The following is a 17571-nucleotide window of genomic DNA, read 5'->3' as shown; positions in this document are numbered from 1 at the left end:
GAAAAGTGTCAAACTGTGTTTCACCAGGAAGAGTGGGGAATCGGGGATCTATGCTGCGAACATAACTCCAGATCTGTAAAAATCTAAAAAAAATGGTGTCTGGGCAGATTAAATTTAACTGATAATTGTTCAAACGTGGCAAATGTATTATTAATATAAAGGTCGTTAAAACTTTTAATACCAAGGCTGGGCCATGTTAACAAAGCACTATCGGCCATAGATGGAAGGAAAGCCGGGTTTGAGGCTACCGGAGCCAAAAAAGAAGTTGACCGAAACCCATAATGACGTTGAAATTGATTCCAGATCTTCAGCGTCGTTTTAACACATACATTTGTAGTAAAGGAGGTATAGGGGCCTGTAATGGGGGAGTGAGCGAGGGAAGACAGTGAAGCCGGTGTAGATGAGGTGGCCTCCATCTCTAGCCAAACTGGGGATGGGGATATCTCTCTGCTCTGCAACCAATACTGAATGATCCTAAGATTAGCGGCCCAGTAATAGGACCTAAACTCTGGTAACGCGGGACCTCCGTCCAATCTGGGTCTCTGCAAAGGCTGTTTTCGTATCCTTGGAGTCCTTTTACCCCACATAAAAGGTATAATAAGGCCGTCGATCTTTTTGAAAAATGTATTGGGAAGGAAAACCAGTAGGCACTAAAATAAATATAAGAGTTTAGGAAGAGTATTCATTTTAATAAAATTAATTCTTGCGGTTAAAGAGAGATGTAGCAGAGACCAGCGTTCCAAATCATCCTCAGTGCAGGTTAAAAAAGGAACAAAGTTGGCCTGAAAAAGCTTGTCAAATCTATCTGTGACGTGCACCCCTCGATAGATAAAGCTACTATAAGCAATTTTAAATGGCAGACTATGTAAGGGGAAACTCTTTGCAGCTACGTTGAGTGGCATCAGCTCACTTTTACCAAGATTCAATTTATACCCTGATAAGTGGCCGAAGGATGTGAAAGTGGCAAGGGCAGCAGGAACAGAGACAGAGGGGTCGGATGTAAATAACAATAAATCGTCCGCATGTAAGGAGAGTTTGTGTTCGTTGCCGTATCTGACAATACTTTTGATAAGGGGATTGGAGCGGAGTACTATTGCAAGAGGTTCTATAGCGAGGGCGAACAGCAAGGGGCTTAAAGGGCAGCCCTGGCGTGTTGACCATTGCAGAGGGAAACATCTGGATTGAGTATTAGTTGTCCTGACCGAAGCCTGAGCAAATGAGTACAAAAGTCCAATCCATGTGATGAATTTGTAACCAAAGCCAAATTTATTTAAAGTATAAAAAATATATTTCCACACTTCAAATGGTGGTAAAATACCTTTTACCTATTTATAGGTAATTATATTTATTGAGATCATTTTGTTTTATCATCTCGTCCAGAAGGTGACCCATGCACAGTTCCCTGTTTCAGCTGCATGCCCGGTGCCTCAACGTGACCTGCTGCTCTAACACCAATAAAAATGTGCACGTTGTGACGCTAATTACAATTACTGCTGCTGTAAATTGCCTCTTATTTGTAGGCGAGTGCTAGAATCTTGGGGGAGTCGATGGCAATGTGGGAAAAGTTAAATAGAATTAGAATAGGGGGCAGCACAGTGGCACAGCGGAAGAGCTGCTGCCTTACTGCGCCAGAGACCCTGGTCCGATCCTAAACACCAGTGCTGCCTGTACGGAGTTTTAAAAACTATTAAAAAATATATTTCCACTCCATCCGGTCGAACGCCTTTTCCGCGTCGAGGGATATAATGGCCTCAGAGGTATTGGTAACAGAGAGATTATATATGATATTAAATATTCGGCTAAGATTAAAGAATGAGTATCTATTCTTAATAAATCCTGTTTGATCAGGAGAAATAATTGATGGGAGGACTGTTTCAAGACGCATTGCCAGAGGTTTGGCTAAGATTTTATAATCAACATTCAACAGGCTAATTGGACGGTATGAAGCACAGTCTTTGTTTTTTGTAAGAATAAGACAAATAGTTGCCTGATTGAGAGTCTGTGGGAGAATGTCATTTACAAATGCCTCATTGTATACTTCAATTAAAATAGGCGCTATCTTGGGGAGAAGCGCTTTATAAAACTCTGCTGAATATCCGTTAGGCCCTGGGCTCCTCCCGGATTGGTACGTTATTTTGTCAAGTTCTCTTTTCAGTCTCTCACTCCAATTCTCTCCAATCTATTATTCTGGCTCTGTCATACATATGTCCTTCTAATGATCACTGTGGACTATTTTATTGTCATCTTGATGTTCCCTGTTTTTTCCTCTAGGTTGGTTAATTCCATGTCACCTGATCCAATATAATATACTCTCTTGCTGAGCATCTTGCATTCAGGTTTCGAAGGTCAAGGAAGCCAAGTCAATGGATATTTGTGAGGCGGAGATTAACAAATTATTGATTAGTACGGATGTCAGGGGTTATGGGAAGAAGGCAGGAGAATGGGGTTGAGAGTGAGAGATAGATCAGCCATGATTGAATGGTGGGGTAGACTTGATGGGGCTGAATAGTCTAATTCTGCTCCTACAATTTCTGAACTTAACTTATGAAGGGAGACCTGTACATATTCTAGAAACTCCATTCCTTTATCCATATTACTTTTTGTTTCTTGCTGCTGAAATCAAGGTTGTTACAATCTTCCCTTTGTAGCTTTTGTTTCAGAAACAATCACCGTTAGCATCTCGCCATCTATGTCGATTCAGTTTGAGGAAGTGAGATACTGCTAGAAGTATGTAAAATTACGTGAGACCAAGCCGAGAGGTCGTTGCTTTAACTTGAGAGGGACAAAGTTTAAAGGAGATGTGCGGGGCAAGTTGTTTTACATAGAATGATGGGTTCCTGGAACGTGCTGCCAGGGGTGGTGGTGGTGGCGGATACCATAGTGGCATTTAAGAGCCTTTTAGACATGCACATGGATATGCAGGGAATGGAGGGATGTGGATCATGCGTAGGCAGATGAGATTAGTTTATCATGTCATCTTGTTCAGCACAGATATTGTGGGCCGAAGGGCCTACTCCTGTGCTGTGCTTTTCTATGGTCTATTTATACCTGTGTTACTATTTACTAACTGTTATGGCTCTCGAAGTAAACAACTCACGACAAGCTTAATAGTTCCAATGTTTGCACACCTACCTGCTAATGCAATCCTCTTAAACTAGAGAGCGGCCAGGTGTCTTACTTCACTGGTTCAGTAATTGTCTTCCTCAAGTCCATTGTTGGATTAGTTAAATGGGTGCTTGATGGCTGGTGCGGACTTAATGGGGCCAAGGGCAAGTTTCTACTGTGTATAATTCGCCGACTCTACACTTTTTAAAAGTCATTGGCTTTTTAAGCTGCATTCATGAAGTTGTTTCCATCCCAAAGTTTTACATAAAGCTCCATCCACCCAGGTAGCAATCATTTGTAGTGATTAAGCTTCCCCATCAGAGTCAACTGCTTAACCTGGTTTAAGGTTGTGTGTGTACAAATGTGGTCATTTTGGTTGCATTTCTGGTTCCAAGATGTTTCGTATCTACACAGCGTCAGGTCGTGGGTTTCTCCTTTAGGTACTCTTTACCTCAACGCAATTACCCCAATGGTTAACCACTTCTTCCTGTTCAGCCTATTTCTTCAACAATCCCAAATTTAACCCAGAACACCCACCATGCTATAATAAGCTTGATTGGACTTTTATGCAGAACTTAGACAATATTTTTCTGCAGAAATAGAGAAGCCACGCTCATTCGGATTTTTCAGGTGAATAACACCTCAGGACGAAAGGCTTGTGTAGGTTACCAAGTAAAGACACGAGGTGCGGGCAGTCGTGACTGAGCAGGTCATGCAGCATCTCTGAAGTACATGGATAGGTGACGTATTGGGTCAGAATAAAGGGTCTGAAGAGTCCCAACCCAAAACGCCCCCTATTCATGTTCTCCAGAGATGCTGCCTGACCTGCTGAGTTACTCCAGTACTTTGTGTCTTTCCTTGGTAAACCAGCATCTGCAGTTCTCTATTTCTACACGTGTAGGATGCCAGTCCCCTGTTGAATTTCTGTGGATGGCAACTTCCTAGGTTATTACCATTACAGGTATTGGTGTAGTGAATGATTAGAGCTGCAAGGCCTGGGGATAAATATGACACTATTGCATGTTTGCATGCAGCCTATAACAGCTGTAGGCTGGTAATGCAAGGATAGTGCCGAACCATTCATCACAGGTGTTGATTTTGTCCTGACTAGCTAAGTTAATGATTTATAGCCTTGCATTCCTTTAACTTTTTAAAAATTGTTTACAAGGACACTGTTACACAAACGTGTTTGCCAAACCTATTCCAGGTCTTTACCGAGCACACATGCAATGATATCATTCAAACTGAGACCGAACGCAGCATTCAGAAACACTGGGCACTTGTACAGTTTAGTTTAGAGATACAGCATGGAAACAGGCCCTTCGGCCTGCCGAGTCTGTGCCGACCTGCAATCCCCTTACACGAGCACTATCCTACACACTAGGGACAATTTATCATTTACAGAAGCCAATTAACCTACAAACCTATAGGTATGTCTTTGGAGTGTGGGAGGAAACCAGAGCTCCTGGAGAAAACCCACGCAGTCGCGGGAAGAACATACAAACTCCATACAGGCAGCACCCATAGTCAGAATCGAACCTGGGTCTCTGGCGCTGTAAGGCAGCAACTCTACCACTGCACCACCGTGCCGTTCCATTGTCTTGTTCTCTCCTCCCATCAGTTTAACAGCTTCTGGTTTCATGTGAGATAACTTCAGGCAAGGAGGTAACGTCAGGCAGGGCACCGCAGGTGAGAATAAATGTAGATTTATGTTGGATTTAAAAAAATTCTGTGCTGAACAATTTTCTATTGCAAGGGTGATCTTCATCAATAAATTATGTCCTTTCTTATTGATATTTATTTGTTCAGGAAGAATATTTATACAATGTGAACCACTATTTCTATGTACAGTCCCCAATATGGCAGATACAGAGTTGACATCACGATTCTAGGGGTACTGTACAACAGTGCGCTGTTTGTGGGGAATAATAATTTACTGGTATAAATGACAATCAATGCCTCCCCAAAAAAATCAATGCTACCACATGGTTTGCCAGGCTGCAGAACCTAAAATATTTGATGGGGTATTTCTGGTGTGAATCACACTTGTCTGGATCAGGGGAGGAAAGTAAATGCAGATGCTAGTACATACCGAAGATAGACACAAAATGCTGGAGTAACTCAGTGGGTCAGCAGCATTTCTGGAGAAAAAGAATGGGTGACGTTTCGGGTCAGAACCCTGTTCTTTTTCTCCAGAGATGCTGCCTGACCCGCATTTTTTGTCTGCCTTGTCTAGATCTGTGTCAGATGCCTGCACACTTGCATCATTCCTCGTATAGCCCATGATCAAGCGTTGCTGGGGGAAATCAGGTCATTAGTCACTCAGATCCCGACCATATTTTCACAGTAATACTGGCCCGCCAGCTGTACAATTGGAAAGGAGCCTGTCTGTGCACATCATCGTCTGGAGGTCTCCTCTGTGGTAGTTACTTACTGATTCTCAGGCTCAGACTCCTCCAGCCTAAAAGGGAGAGTTTGACACCCATCAAACTGGATAGAGCCTCTTCTATAACTAAACCTGTCACTCCATCCAATTGATAAAGAATCTCCAACATCATAAGGTATTTGTTAAATCGCTGGACATTGTGCCGCCCAACTTCCACAGAGTTGCTGCCTTACAGCATCAGAGACCCAGGTTCGATCCTGACTGCGGATGCTGTCTGCACGGAATTTGTACCATTTCCCCATGACCGTGTGGGTTTTCTCCAGGGGCACCGGTTTCCTCCCACACTCCAAAGACGTACAGGTTTGTGGGTCAATTGGCTTCAGTAAAATTGTAAATTATCCGTGGTATGTAGGATAGTGTTGGTGTACGGGGTGATCGCTAACCAGCGCAGAATCGGTGGGCCAAAGGGCCTGTTTCAAAGCTGTATCTTTAAAGCAAATTATTAAAGTAAAAGAAGCCTACCTCAGAATCGTGCTGGACCAAAAGATAGTTGTTAATAAAACCCTGACTAACTTTTGCCCTGAAAGCCAAGTGCAAATCCTACTGTACCTTCACTTCGGTACTAAGGCGGTATTTTCACCCCCACCATCCCTGGCGCTAGTTTTCTGCTTAAACCACCTCCAGTAATAAAACAAGAATGTTATTAAATGGATGAACTCAACATCTGGGACAGCTTTTACGCAACCATTCCATTACGCATTCCAAGCCTTGTCACATTGACACCATGTCAGCCTGTAAGTTCTCAGGACATGACATTACTACAAGCCAATGAGTTATGTAAAGATCTGGCAGAAGAAAAAGTTGCAATAACTGTGCCTGATTGCATTATGAAGCAATCCAATCAACGCTCAACTGAGAAAAAGGTTGCAATGTTAAAGTAATAAGATGCACTACTACTGATGAAGAATTATGTCATGCTGCGTCAACTTTACTTATTTTGTGTAAAAAAGCAGAAGATCTTTCTCCCATTGGAACATAGACACAGGAGCAGGCCTTTCATACCCACAATGTCCATGCCGAACATAAGCTAATCTCCGTTACCTCCACGTGATTCCTATCCCTGCATTCTCTACATGTACCTATCGAAAAACCTCTTGAATGCCACTGTCCATCGCCACCCTTTCCAGAGCATAACATTTAATTTAATTTTCCTTTTGTGGTGATTTTAATTATACTTACGATTGCACCATACGTTCCTATATCAGAGTAAAGGCAGAATGTATTCATTGTTTACTTTGAAACGCTTTACGGATGGTACTCTATCCTGTAGTTGGTGAGCGGTGGCTCCAAATGCTACCATTGTCCCTGCTCTGTGGCAGAGGTTTTGCTGTGGAGAGGTAATGTTTGTGGTGGATGCTGGCTGGCATGAACATCCACTCATATGCTGGTAAAATGACATTTCACCTCTTTCTGTTTCCCATTTCCTTTAGCTACAAAGTGACTCGTTATCGTGTGTTTACCTATAAAACCACTGGGGGAAGTCCCAATAACTAACATTAAACCACACTTAGGTTATATCCTGGCGTTCCAGGAATTCCAAACTTGGGTTTAGTGTTTTACTTTCCTTTTTTGGGAAGTATGATTTCCCCAGCCACTCTTGATAGTTGAAAGAAAAGAACAGTGGTGATAAAGGGGGAGTGGGGAATGACCAATTTTATTTCAATCACATTAACAAAGAGAAAAACCTTCCCTCTGTTTCGGTTTTATTCCACTTTAATGCAAGAGGTAAATCATTAAGTTGACAAATAACACACAATTAGAGAATTCTGGCGCTTACAAGTGAACTGTGGTTAGGCCACATTTGGAGTATCGAGTGCAGTTCTGGTCACCCCATTACAGGAGACAAGTGGAGGCTTTGGAGAGGGGGCAGAGGAGGTTTACCAGAATGCTGCCTGTATAACAGGGTTTCAGCTACAGGGAGAGGTTGGATAGACTTAAGGGGAGACTTAATAGAAGTATATAAAATTGTGAGAGGCATTGATAGGGTAGACAGTCAGAACCATTAGAAGCCAACATAAGAGCGGCACGGTGGTGCAGCGGTAGAGTTGCTGCCTTACAGCGAATGCAGCGCCGGAGACTCAGGTTTGATCCTGACTACGGGCGCCGTCTGTACGGAGTTTGTACGTTCTCCCCGTGACCTGCGTGGGTTTTCTCCGAGAACTTCGATTTCCTCCCACACCCCAAAGACGTACAGGTATGTAGGTTAATTGACTGGGTAAATGTAAAAATTGTCCCTAGTGTGTGTAGGATAGTGTTAATGTGCGGGGATCGCTGGGCGGCGCGGACTTGGTGGGCCGAAGGGCCTGTTTCCACGCTATATCTCTAAATCTAAAGAGGGCATAGCTATACGGTGAGTGAGGGAACATTTAATGGAGATGTATGGCACATGTTTCTTGACACAGAATGGTGGGGGCCTGGAATGCATTGCTAGGGGTGGTGGTGGAGGCAGATACGATAGTGGCATTGAAGAGGCTTTTAGATAGGCACATGGAAGTGCAGAGAGGAATAGGATCGCGTACAGGTAGAAGAGTTTAACTTGGTATCATGTTCAGCAGAAACATTGTGGGTGAAGAGCTCCTGACTGTTCCTCAGTGCTGTACTGTTCTATGTTCTATGAAGTGCAGTAGGTCAGTCGATTCATTGCCATTCCTTTGGGTGGGAACAAAGTGGTTTGAAGTCCAAACCATATGAAACCTCCTTGTTTACTTTGAGTCATTGGTATTTTTTTTCCTTTTATTGATCTTTCATGCCTCAAACTATCTAGGTCAGTGCGCCAAATGCCAATCCATTTTTACCTCCTGTGTTCGTAAATCTGACCACTATTGTTTCCTGGTTATTCTGACTTGGCTGTTTAGTTCTGGAATAACCCAACAAAACTTGTAAAACTGCATCCTTGGCAAAGCATTTCAGGGTGGCACGGTGACGCAGTGGTCCAGTTGCTGCCTTACAGCGCCAGAAACCCAGGTTCGATCCTGACTACGGGTGCCGCCTGTACGGAGTTTGTACGTTCTCTCTGTCACCAAGTGGGTTTTCTCTGGGTCTCCGGTTTCATCCCACATTCCATAGACGTCCAGGTTGGTAGGTTAATTGGCTTGTGTAAATTATCCTTATTGTGTAGGATAGAACTTGTGTACAGGTAATTAATGGTCGGCTCAGACTCGGTGGGCCAAAGGGCCTATTTCCACGCAAAGGGCCTATTTCCAAGCTTTTGATCATCAATCCTAATGGGTCATTGACATTTTTTCTCACAGGTCTTGCAGGAAATCTATATACTAAAACTCTCGTTTGTGACTGAACTTCAGCCAAAACGCTACATGATAGCACGACATTTTAGGCCCACCTTACTCACCATTGTCACTTTAGTGATAATGCAAGTAGTTTCATTGAAATCGGTGTTATATTTTTTAAGTTATTCACATTTTTAAATTTAAAAGGAGGGGAGGAGGGAGGATTTTAAAGTTTAAGTCTATCTCCTAGGGAGGGAGGAGGGAGGGAGTGGGGTGGAGGGGGGGAGGAGGGAGGATGGAGGAAAAGTGGGGGGAGGATGGTGGGGGTGAGGGGAAGGGGAGAGGGGGTGGAGGGAGGGGGTGAAGGGAGGGAGGATAAGGGAGGGGGAAGGGGATGGGAGGGGGAGGGAGGGGAATAAGGTGGAGGGGGGGAGGAGAGGGTGCTGCACCAATGGAGGAGAGGTTTGGGCACAACGGGTCCACTTGGTCTTCTGAAATAAAAAAACAAAATACCATGAATATTCAGGAGATGAGAGACTATGAGAAAGGAGAAATGGTTAATGTTTCAAGCCAAAGAATTTTCATTATATTTGCATATCTCTATTCCCTCTCCTGGGAAGTGTCGTTGAATCCGTTTTGACATTGAAACAATTTCAATCCAATGAAATATACCTTTGGGCTGTTAGGATGAGAGAAATAACAATCTGTTTCCTCCTACTGGAAGAAGCTGCTCTCTGGTCCAACCAACAGAAATTGACAAAACATTGAGGGGAATTATGGATGAAACTTGCACCTTATCCTAAATGTGTTGGTGCTACTGCAGACACTAGCACACTAAAAATGATTGCCCAAACCTTTAACACTTTCCAAGATCATTACTCTTGTTAAATATAATAACAACAGGCTATCCTACAACACTTTAGGACTAGCACAAAAGCAACCATATTAAACTTGATGGATTGTAATCTTAGAGTAACAAAATATTAATATCTGTAGCCATTTTCATTGACCAACAAATTTAGCGATTGTTGTTAGACGCAAAATGCTCGAGTAACTCGGCGGGTTGCTCGTAATCATTGATGCTGTTTGCATTATGTATATTTTCTTCGCCACTGTTAATCTTTACAAGTTCGCAATGCAGTTGCCGACTGAATCTCTGATGTGCCGTCTTGATTGAGAGGTTGTAATGTGGGCTGCAAGTTCCTTGCTGGTTCTCACACCACATTCCTGTCTTGGAAAATACCCAAAACTCAGATCACATCAGTATCAATTTGATACGTTGATTAGTCATCGGACAGCTGTAGCATTTTTTGGATTTAGGTTTGCTCTTATCACTTTGTTTTCCCCCCACCATGCAGATATTTTGTACTCTGTCGTTAATCCGTCGCTGGCTCTGGATCTTGGCCTTGGATTGCTGTGTGAACTTTTGCAGATCTGGGATCAAGTCTTGCCCGGTATTGTGGCCCTCATTGAATGGATGCTGGAAGAAGATGATGTGGAAGAAGATACAGTGAATGAAGCCCTGGTATGTTTATAATAATCATTTACCATCAATTTATGCATCTTTAGACTCTGGACATACAGTGTGCAAACTAGGCCCTTCGGCCCTCCGAGTCCACGTCGACATAGCTCTCGGGAAGGAGTCCACAGATCACAGCCTATTTTGCTAAAATCAGAATTAGGCTAGTTAAGGTCCATCTTTTGCTTGGGTAGCTTACAACGTTGGTAAGTACGTTGAATTCTCTCAATTTAAGTAACTTTTACTCATACTCCCCTTGCCTCTTCCTCCCCACCCTAGTCGTTTAACCAGTTCCACAGTTCACCACATTGTATCCTCGAGATCACACCTTCCCTCGCCAACAATGGGCCTACCAGGACTCCACCCTTGCTGGGCCTGAATGGTCCTGGTCTTTTCTCGCCTCCAGCTCTTTACCCCCACTCCCAACTTTCAGTCTGAAGAGGTGTCCCGACCCGAAACGTCACCTATCCTTTTTCTCCACAGATGCTGCCTGACCCGCTGAGTTACTCCAGCACTTTGAGTCTATCTTTGGTATAAACCAGCATCTGCAGTTCTTTGTTTCTCCACCCTGTTTATTATTGATCTTACCCTCTCCACCCCTAGTCTGCCCATTATAGGAGTGTCTGAGAGAGTGTCCGTTTGCAGGCATGGAGACAAATGTTACATTACTCCCATGGAGTGAGGTTGGTTTTAAACTGGTGTTAAGAGGTGGCTAAAGGGGGCTCCCCAAAGTTGTCCATTGAGATTGAGTGTATTGGTTGGTGAAGTAGAGGTACAGCCCCCAAATAGTAAGTCCCAAGACACCAATGCTTAGTCGACCTGGAAGTTGTAAATTCTACAGTATTGTATTTCCAGAACATATCAGACACGTTCTCAACCTAGAATGGACCACTTATTTTCCCTTTAAATTTTTTTAAAAATGTTTAATGTTTGCCAATATCTAAAGAAAAATTAAAGATTTTTAAAAATGCTCTGCATCATGAAATCTTCGCAGAGAAGATTTATGAGGATGTTGCCAAGACTTGAGGAACTGAGCTTTCGGGAGAGGTTGAGCAGACTAGGACTATTCCTTGGAACACAGGAGGGTGAGGTGTGATCTTATATAGGTGTATAAGATCATGAAGAAAATAGATAGGATAGATGCACAGAGTATTTTACCCAGAGTTAGGGAATCAAGAGCCATTGGGTTAAAGTGAGAGAGAAAAGATTTAATAAGAACCTGAGGAGCAACATTTTTCACACAGAAGCTGGTGGGTATATGGAATGAGCTGCCAGAGGGGGTAGTTGAGGCAGGTACCAAAACACCATATAAAAGACATTTTGGTACATGGATAGAAAAGGTTTAGTGGAATATGAGTCAAACGTGGGCAGGTGGGACTAATGTAGACGGGGCATGTGGCTGGCATTGGCAACTGGAGCCGAAGGGCCTTGCTGTGTGACTCAATGACTCTAAGTTCAACAGTGGAAACGTCTTATATTTGCCATTGAGAGATGGCCTCATGACAAAGACCTTTCTGCAGTTTAACTTGCCACACAGTTATATGCATCTCACATATTCACGGGGGATATGTTTCGGACAAAGGAATTAAAATGGGGTTCCACTGTTTGTATTTTCAAGTAAATCAGAAACTGTTCATGATTTCCCAGTTAGTTGTTTTTGAATTATTAACTACTGTTCAATGTGGAATGTTCCCAAATGAAAAAAAAAATGTCCATCTGTTTCTCAATTGTCGGAACATGCCTAGTGTGTATGTATAAATATTCCATGGGATAATCTAGGAATTCCAGGATTGTCACACCTACACACTGGGTTAGTTCTTGGAATCCATGTCTATTTATTGTAAGGATAAGCAACACTGCAGATTTGTGTTAAAACTGTACATTGTTGCAGGCCGTTTCTAACTATTGTGGCAGAGTTGCTACACGAACAATGCATCACTGTGTGATCAGTTCCTTTTTAAAAAGAAATCTGTTACATTTTATGAAATGGGAACTATTGTCAGGATCTATCATTGGGATTATCAGGATTTATTACTTTAACTGTGTCTAAATCCTGGATCTCCTCACTAGACTTTACTTTTGAGATAGAGCATGGAAAGAGGCCCTTCGGCCCACCGAGTCCGCACCGACCGCCGATCACCCCAAACACTCACACTATCCGAGACATAAGGGACAATATTTTGACAGAAGCCAATTAACCTACAAATCTGTGCGTCTTTGGAGAGTGGGAGGAAACCAAAGCACCCGGAGAAAGCCCAGGGAGAACGTCCAAATTCCATACACACAGCACCCATAGTCAGCATCTCTACTGCTGCACCACTGTGCCCCCCTACCGTGCCTCACCTGTTCTCACCATAGACCACAGTGAACCAAGCTAGGCCTCACCACACCTCCTACCAGGTAACAATGGAGTGGTAATAAACACTGGTCTTTCCAAAAAAGCCCCATCCTGTAAATGATTGAAAAAAATGTAAACAGTTTGATATTTCTACTGCAGAATTTTCAAAACTTGCTTTTTCCTTCTAAATTATACATATTTTTATTTTTTGTTTTAGGGAGAATATGACGTGCTTTTTGATAAAAGCGAAATTAATCTTTGGGCCGAGAAGATCACGTTTGCCAATCTGCTCCAGAAGCATCTGTCAAGACTTATTTCCCATTCGAGGGCGGTTCCAGATGATGAATCCCAGTTCTGCCTTCTGTCGGCAAAGGCTTCCGACCAAGCGCAGCGGGTAGCGCGGCTTTTTGAAGGCCTGCCACCTGCAGCAGAGTTTTCTAGAACAGCCGACTACACAAGGCTGAGCATTCAAAAAGTGAGGCTGTTGAACACGTCCCAACTATTGAGGCTGTTTGGATTGGGTGCCATCATTGTTGGGCACTTCTGAAGTGGAATGATCTCATTATTTGACTTGGCCCAAAGCTGAGGAAAATCAGATCAGCAGAAATAGAATGAGAGGCTTGTGGCGGCCGTAGAAAAACTTTATCCCGTTGGGATGTGCTCGTTACCACAGGAAGATTCTTGTGCCAGTGATAACTAGGGGGCATTAGTTACTCCCCTCACGATTGAAAGCTGGACTTTGTTGGCATCGCAAATTAACTCTTATTATCGTTGGTGTGGTAAGGTTATGTGGACCTACCTGAAGTCCAGATGTGCAAATTACAATTTGAAGATGGGGGAAGTTTGGATGAATCTTAATTCACATGTCTATGATTTTTACACCAAATAAATTTAAATATAGTATTTACTTTTGGTTGCATTTCTCAACTTGACAGTCAAATCTATGAGCAATTAGATAAAATTTGGAATCCTCTCTTTGGTAATTTTTTACTAGGATGTTAACTTTATGAGGATGTTGTCAAGATTCGAGGGCCTGAGCTACCGGGAAAGATTGGGTAAACTAGGACTTTATTCCTTTGAGCGCAGGAGGCTGAGGGGTGATCTTATAGAGGTGTATGAAAACATGAGGGGAATAGACAGGGTGAAAGCACAGTCTTTTCCCCAGGGTAGGGAATCAAGAACCAGAGGATATAGATTCTAAGTGAGAGGGGCAAGATTTAAAAGGAATCTGAGGGGCAACTTTTTCACTCAGAAAGTGATGGGTATATGGAACCAGCGGAGGTAGTTGCAGGGCAGGAACTATAAAAGCATTTAAAAGACACTTGGATACGTACATGGATAGGAAAGGTTTAGTGGGATATGGGCCAAATGAAGGCAGGTAGGACTAGTGTAGATGGGTTACCTTGGTAAACCTAGAATCACAGGGTAATACAGCAGAGAAACAAACCCTTCAGCCCAACTGGTCTATGCCGACCAAGGTGCCCGTCTAAGCTGATCCCATTTGCCACTGATTGACCATATCCTTCTAAACCTATCCATGTACTTATCCAGATGTCTTTCAATTTTTGTTATTGTACCTGCATCGACCACTAAATCTGGCAGCTCAATCCATATACCTACCACTTTCTCTGAAAAATTTGCCCCTCAGATTATTATTAGATCTTTCCTCTCTCACCTTAAACCTATGCCCTCAAGTTTTTGATCCCCCTACCCTGGGAAAAAGATGCTATAAATTCCCCTCATGATTTTACACACCTCTAGAAGATCAGCCGCTTCCTATGCTCTAAGGAATAATGTCCGAACCTGCCCAACCGCTCCCTGCACCTTGGTCCCTCAAGTCTTGGCAACATCCTCGTAAACCTTTTCCGCACTCTGTTCAGCTTAATTGCATCTTTTCCATACCAGGGTGATCAAAACTGAACACAATACTCCCAAGTGCATCCTCAACAACATCTTGTACATCAGGAGCATATCATCCCAACTTCTATATGTTATACCATTACTGATGAAGGTCGGTGTGGTAACAGCCAAATTGACCGCTATGTCTACCTGTGATGCAATTCTACAACACACCCCAGGGCCCTGCCATTCACTGTGAAGTCCTTGTCTACCAAAAATGTAACACCTTACATTTAAGTGAATCAAACTCCATTTGCCATTCCTCAGCCCACTTACTAGTTTAGAGATACAGCGTGGAAAGATGCCCTTCGGCCCACCAAGTCCACACCGACCATCAATGACCTCTGCACACTAGTTCTCATATCCCACTTTCACATCCATTCCCTGCATACAGAGGCAAATTAACCTACAAACACGTACGTTTTTGGGATGTGGGAGGGAAACGGAACACCCAGAGGCAATCCCAGTGACACAGGGAGACATGCAAACTCCACACAGAAAGACAGTCAGGATCAAACGCGGGTCTCTGGTGCTGAGGCTGTAGCTCTTATCAGCTGTACTACTGTGCGGCTTTAACCTAGCCTGATCAAAATCCCGCTGTAATACTTCATAACCTTGAGAAGGTTGTTTCATCCAACGGGCGACACGGTGGCACAGCAGTAAAGTTGCTGACTTACAACGCTTGCAGCGCCAGAGATCCGGGATCGATCCCAACTACGGGTGCTGTCTGTACGGAGTTTGTACATTCTCCCCGTGACCGCGTGGGTTTTCTCCGAGATCTTCGGTTTCCTCCCACATTCCAAAGACGTACAGGTTTGTAGGTTAATTGGCTTGGTGGAAGTGTAAATTGTCCCTAGTGTGTGTAGGATAGTGTTAATGTGCGGGGATCGCTGGTCGAGGCAGACTCGGTGGGCCGAAGGGCCTGTTTCCGCGTGGTATTTCTAAACTAAACTAAAAACGAATCTCAGCCATCAGCAAAGTGAAAGGTTATTGATCCTGAACCTATACCTGACAGCCTAGATGGAAGTATCTTAATATATGGACTGCAGAGGCTCAAGAAGTGGCTTCCCACTCGCCTCTAAACGGCAATTAGGATTAGGCAATAAATGTGATACTTTGGTGGATATGAAAGATTCATGTCACCACTTTGGTGAGCAGGCCAGTTACCCCTGCTTTCACAAACAATATTTATCCTTTAATAGAACAATTAAAACAAAAATCAGCTCATTATTACATTGCCAATTGTGGGATCTAGCTGTGCCTAAATTGACTACAATGTCATAAAGCTGTAATGTGCTTAACTCTTCAAGGTGCCACCTAATGAAACTCCCTTGTTTGCCTGTGAAGCAATAAACTTTTTTTAAGACTGAAAATTGAGCAATGAATTTTAGTCTCCAGTCATCCTTTAACAAGCGGCCGAGAGGGAAGCGGACTGTATTTTAGCACACGATTCTTCAGCTCTCATTACAGACATAAAGGTGGCCTAGTGAACTAACTGGGCTTTGTTCAAAAACTTTAATGTTCAAAGTTGGCCTAACTCCAGCCGAAATGTACAGAAATGACTGCAGTGATTACAAAACCAAAAGATTTGCTTGGTAAATTCCAAGCTAACACCATTGTGTGCCCAAGCTCTTTGTAAAGTTTTAAATGTTGTTGCATACCTCAATTGTGCACCATCAGTGTAGATGAACAACTTTCATGTGTTCCTATTGTGTAGTCAATCCACTTAATTTATGAATAATTTTTTCACAGATAATGACAGTGAGAACCATAAGGAGAAGTTCCTCGTTGTTCCCCTCAAGTGTTTTCCTGCATTAATTATGTTGTTAAGCCGGCAAGGGTACAGAGATGACTTACAATGGTGTTGCCAAGGCTCGAGGGCCTGAGCTATATGGAGAGGTTGAGCAGACGAGGACTTTATTCCCTAGAGCACAGGAGGATTATCTTATAGAGGTGTACAAAATCACAAGAAGAATAGATGGGGTAAATGCAGGTTTTTTACCCAGAGTAGCGGAATCATGAACCAGAGGACGTAGGTTTAAGGTGAGGGGGGAAAGATTTAATAGGAACCTGAGGGGCAACTTTTTTTTAACACAAAAGGTGGTAGGTATATAGAAAGAGCTGCTGGAGGAAGTAGTTGAGGCAAGTATTATTGCAACATTTAAAAAACATTTGGACAGGAACATGGGTAGGATAGGTTTAGAGGGATATGGACCAATTGCAGGCTGGTAAGACTAGTGTAGATAGGGTGAGTTGGTCGGAGGGCCTGTTTCCACACCATGACTATGACACTACAAATGCAATAACATATATAGGTCAAGAAAGAAATGGAAGAATAGAAGTGGAAGGAAAATTAAATGCTATATTTCAAACCCAACCTCCAACATATTGAGCGGTACATTGTGGGTAGCACAGTGGTGCAGCTGGTAGAGCTACTGCCTCACAGCGCCAGAGACCCAGGTTCAATCCTGACCTCGGGAGCAGTGTGTATGGCGTTTGCACATTCTCCCCATGACTGTGTCGATTTCCTCTGGGTCCGGTTTCCTCCCACATCCCAAAGATGCATAGGTTTATGTCAATTAGCCTCTGTAAAATTGTGTGTGGAGAGTGGATGTGAAAGTGGGCTGAAGAGCCAGTTTCCATTCTGTATCTCTAAACTAAATTACTATTTGGTGTGGGCGGGGAAACATCCTTTAGAAAGTCTCGAAAGAGATGGCAATAGATAGTGTACCAAGCAAAAGCAGTATTTGGAGACCAACTGAATAACAGGATTAATAGACAATAGGTGCAGGAGTAGGCCATTTAGCCCTTCGAGCCAGCACCGCCATTCAATGTGATCATGGCTGATCATTCACAATCAGTACCCCGTTCCTGCCTTCTCCCCATACCCCCGGACTCCGCTATCTTTAAGAGCTCTATCTAGCTCTCTCTTGAAAACATCCAGAGAATTGGCCTCCACTGCCTTCTGAGGCAGAGAATTCCACAGATTTACAACTCTCTAACTGAAAAAGTTTTTCCTCATCTCCGTTCTAAATGG

General features: G+C 43.2%; 1 protein-coding gene across 1 annotated transcript in view; it reads left to right on the top strand.

Moving 5' to 3' along the window:
• thada (THADA armadillo repeat containing) overlaps positions 1-15027 on the top strand; it is a 335484-nt gene extending 320457 nt beyond the window's left edge. Inside the window, exons 36-37 of the mRNA XM_078404988.1 lie at positions 10137-10303; positions 12853-15027. Coding sequence (XP_078261114.1) covers positions 10137-10303; positions 12853-13182 — 497 coding nt within the window. The 3' untranslated portion in view covers positions 13183-15027. The remainder of the gene's footprint in view (positions 1-10136; positions 10304-12852) is intronic.
• The last annotated feature ends 2544 nt before the right edge of the window (positions 15028-17571 follow it).

Source organism: Rhinoraja longicauda, chromosome 9, assembly GCF_053455715.1.
Source record: "Rhinoraja longicauda isolate Sanriku21f chromosome 9, sRhiLon1.1, whole genome shotgun sequence".
NCBI classification, from domain to species: domain Eukaryota; kingdom Metazoa; phylum Chordata; class Chondrichthyes; order Rajiformes; family Arhynchobatidae; genus Rhinoraja; species Rhinoraja longicauda.
The sequence above is the reverse complement of the archived record's forward strand: the minus strand, read 5'-3'. Positions and strand labels throughout refer to the sequence as shown.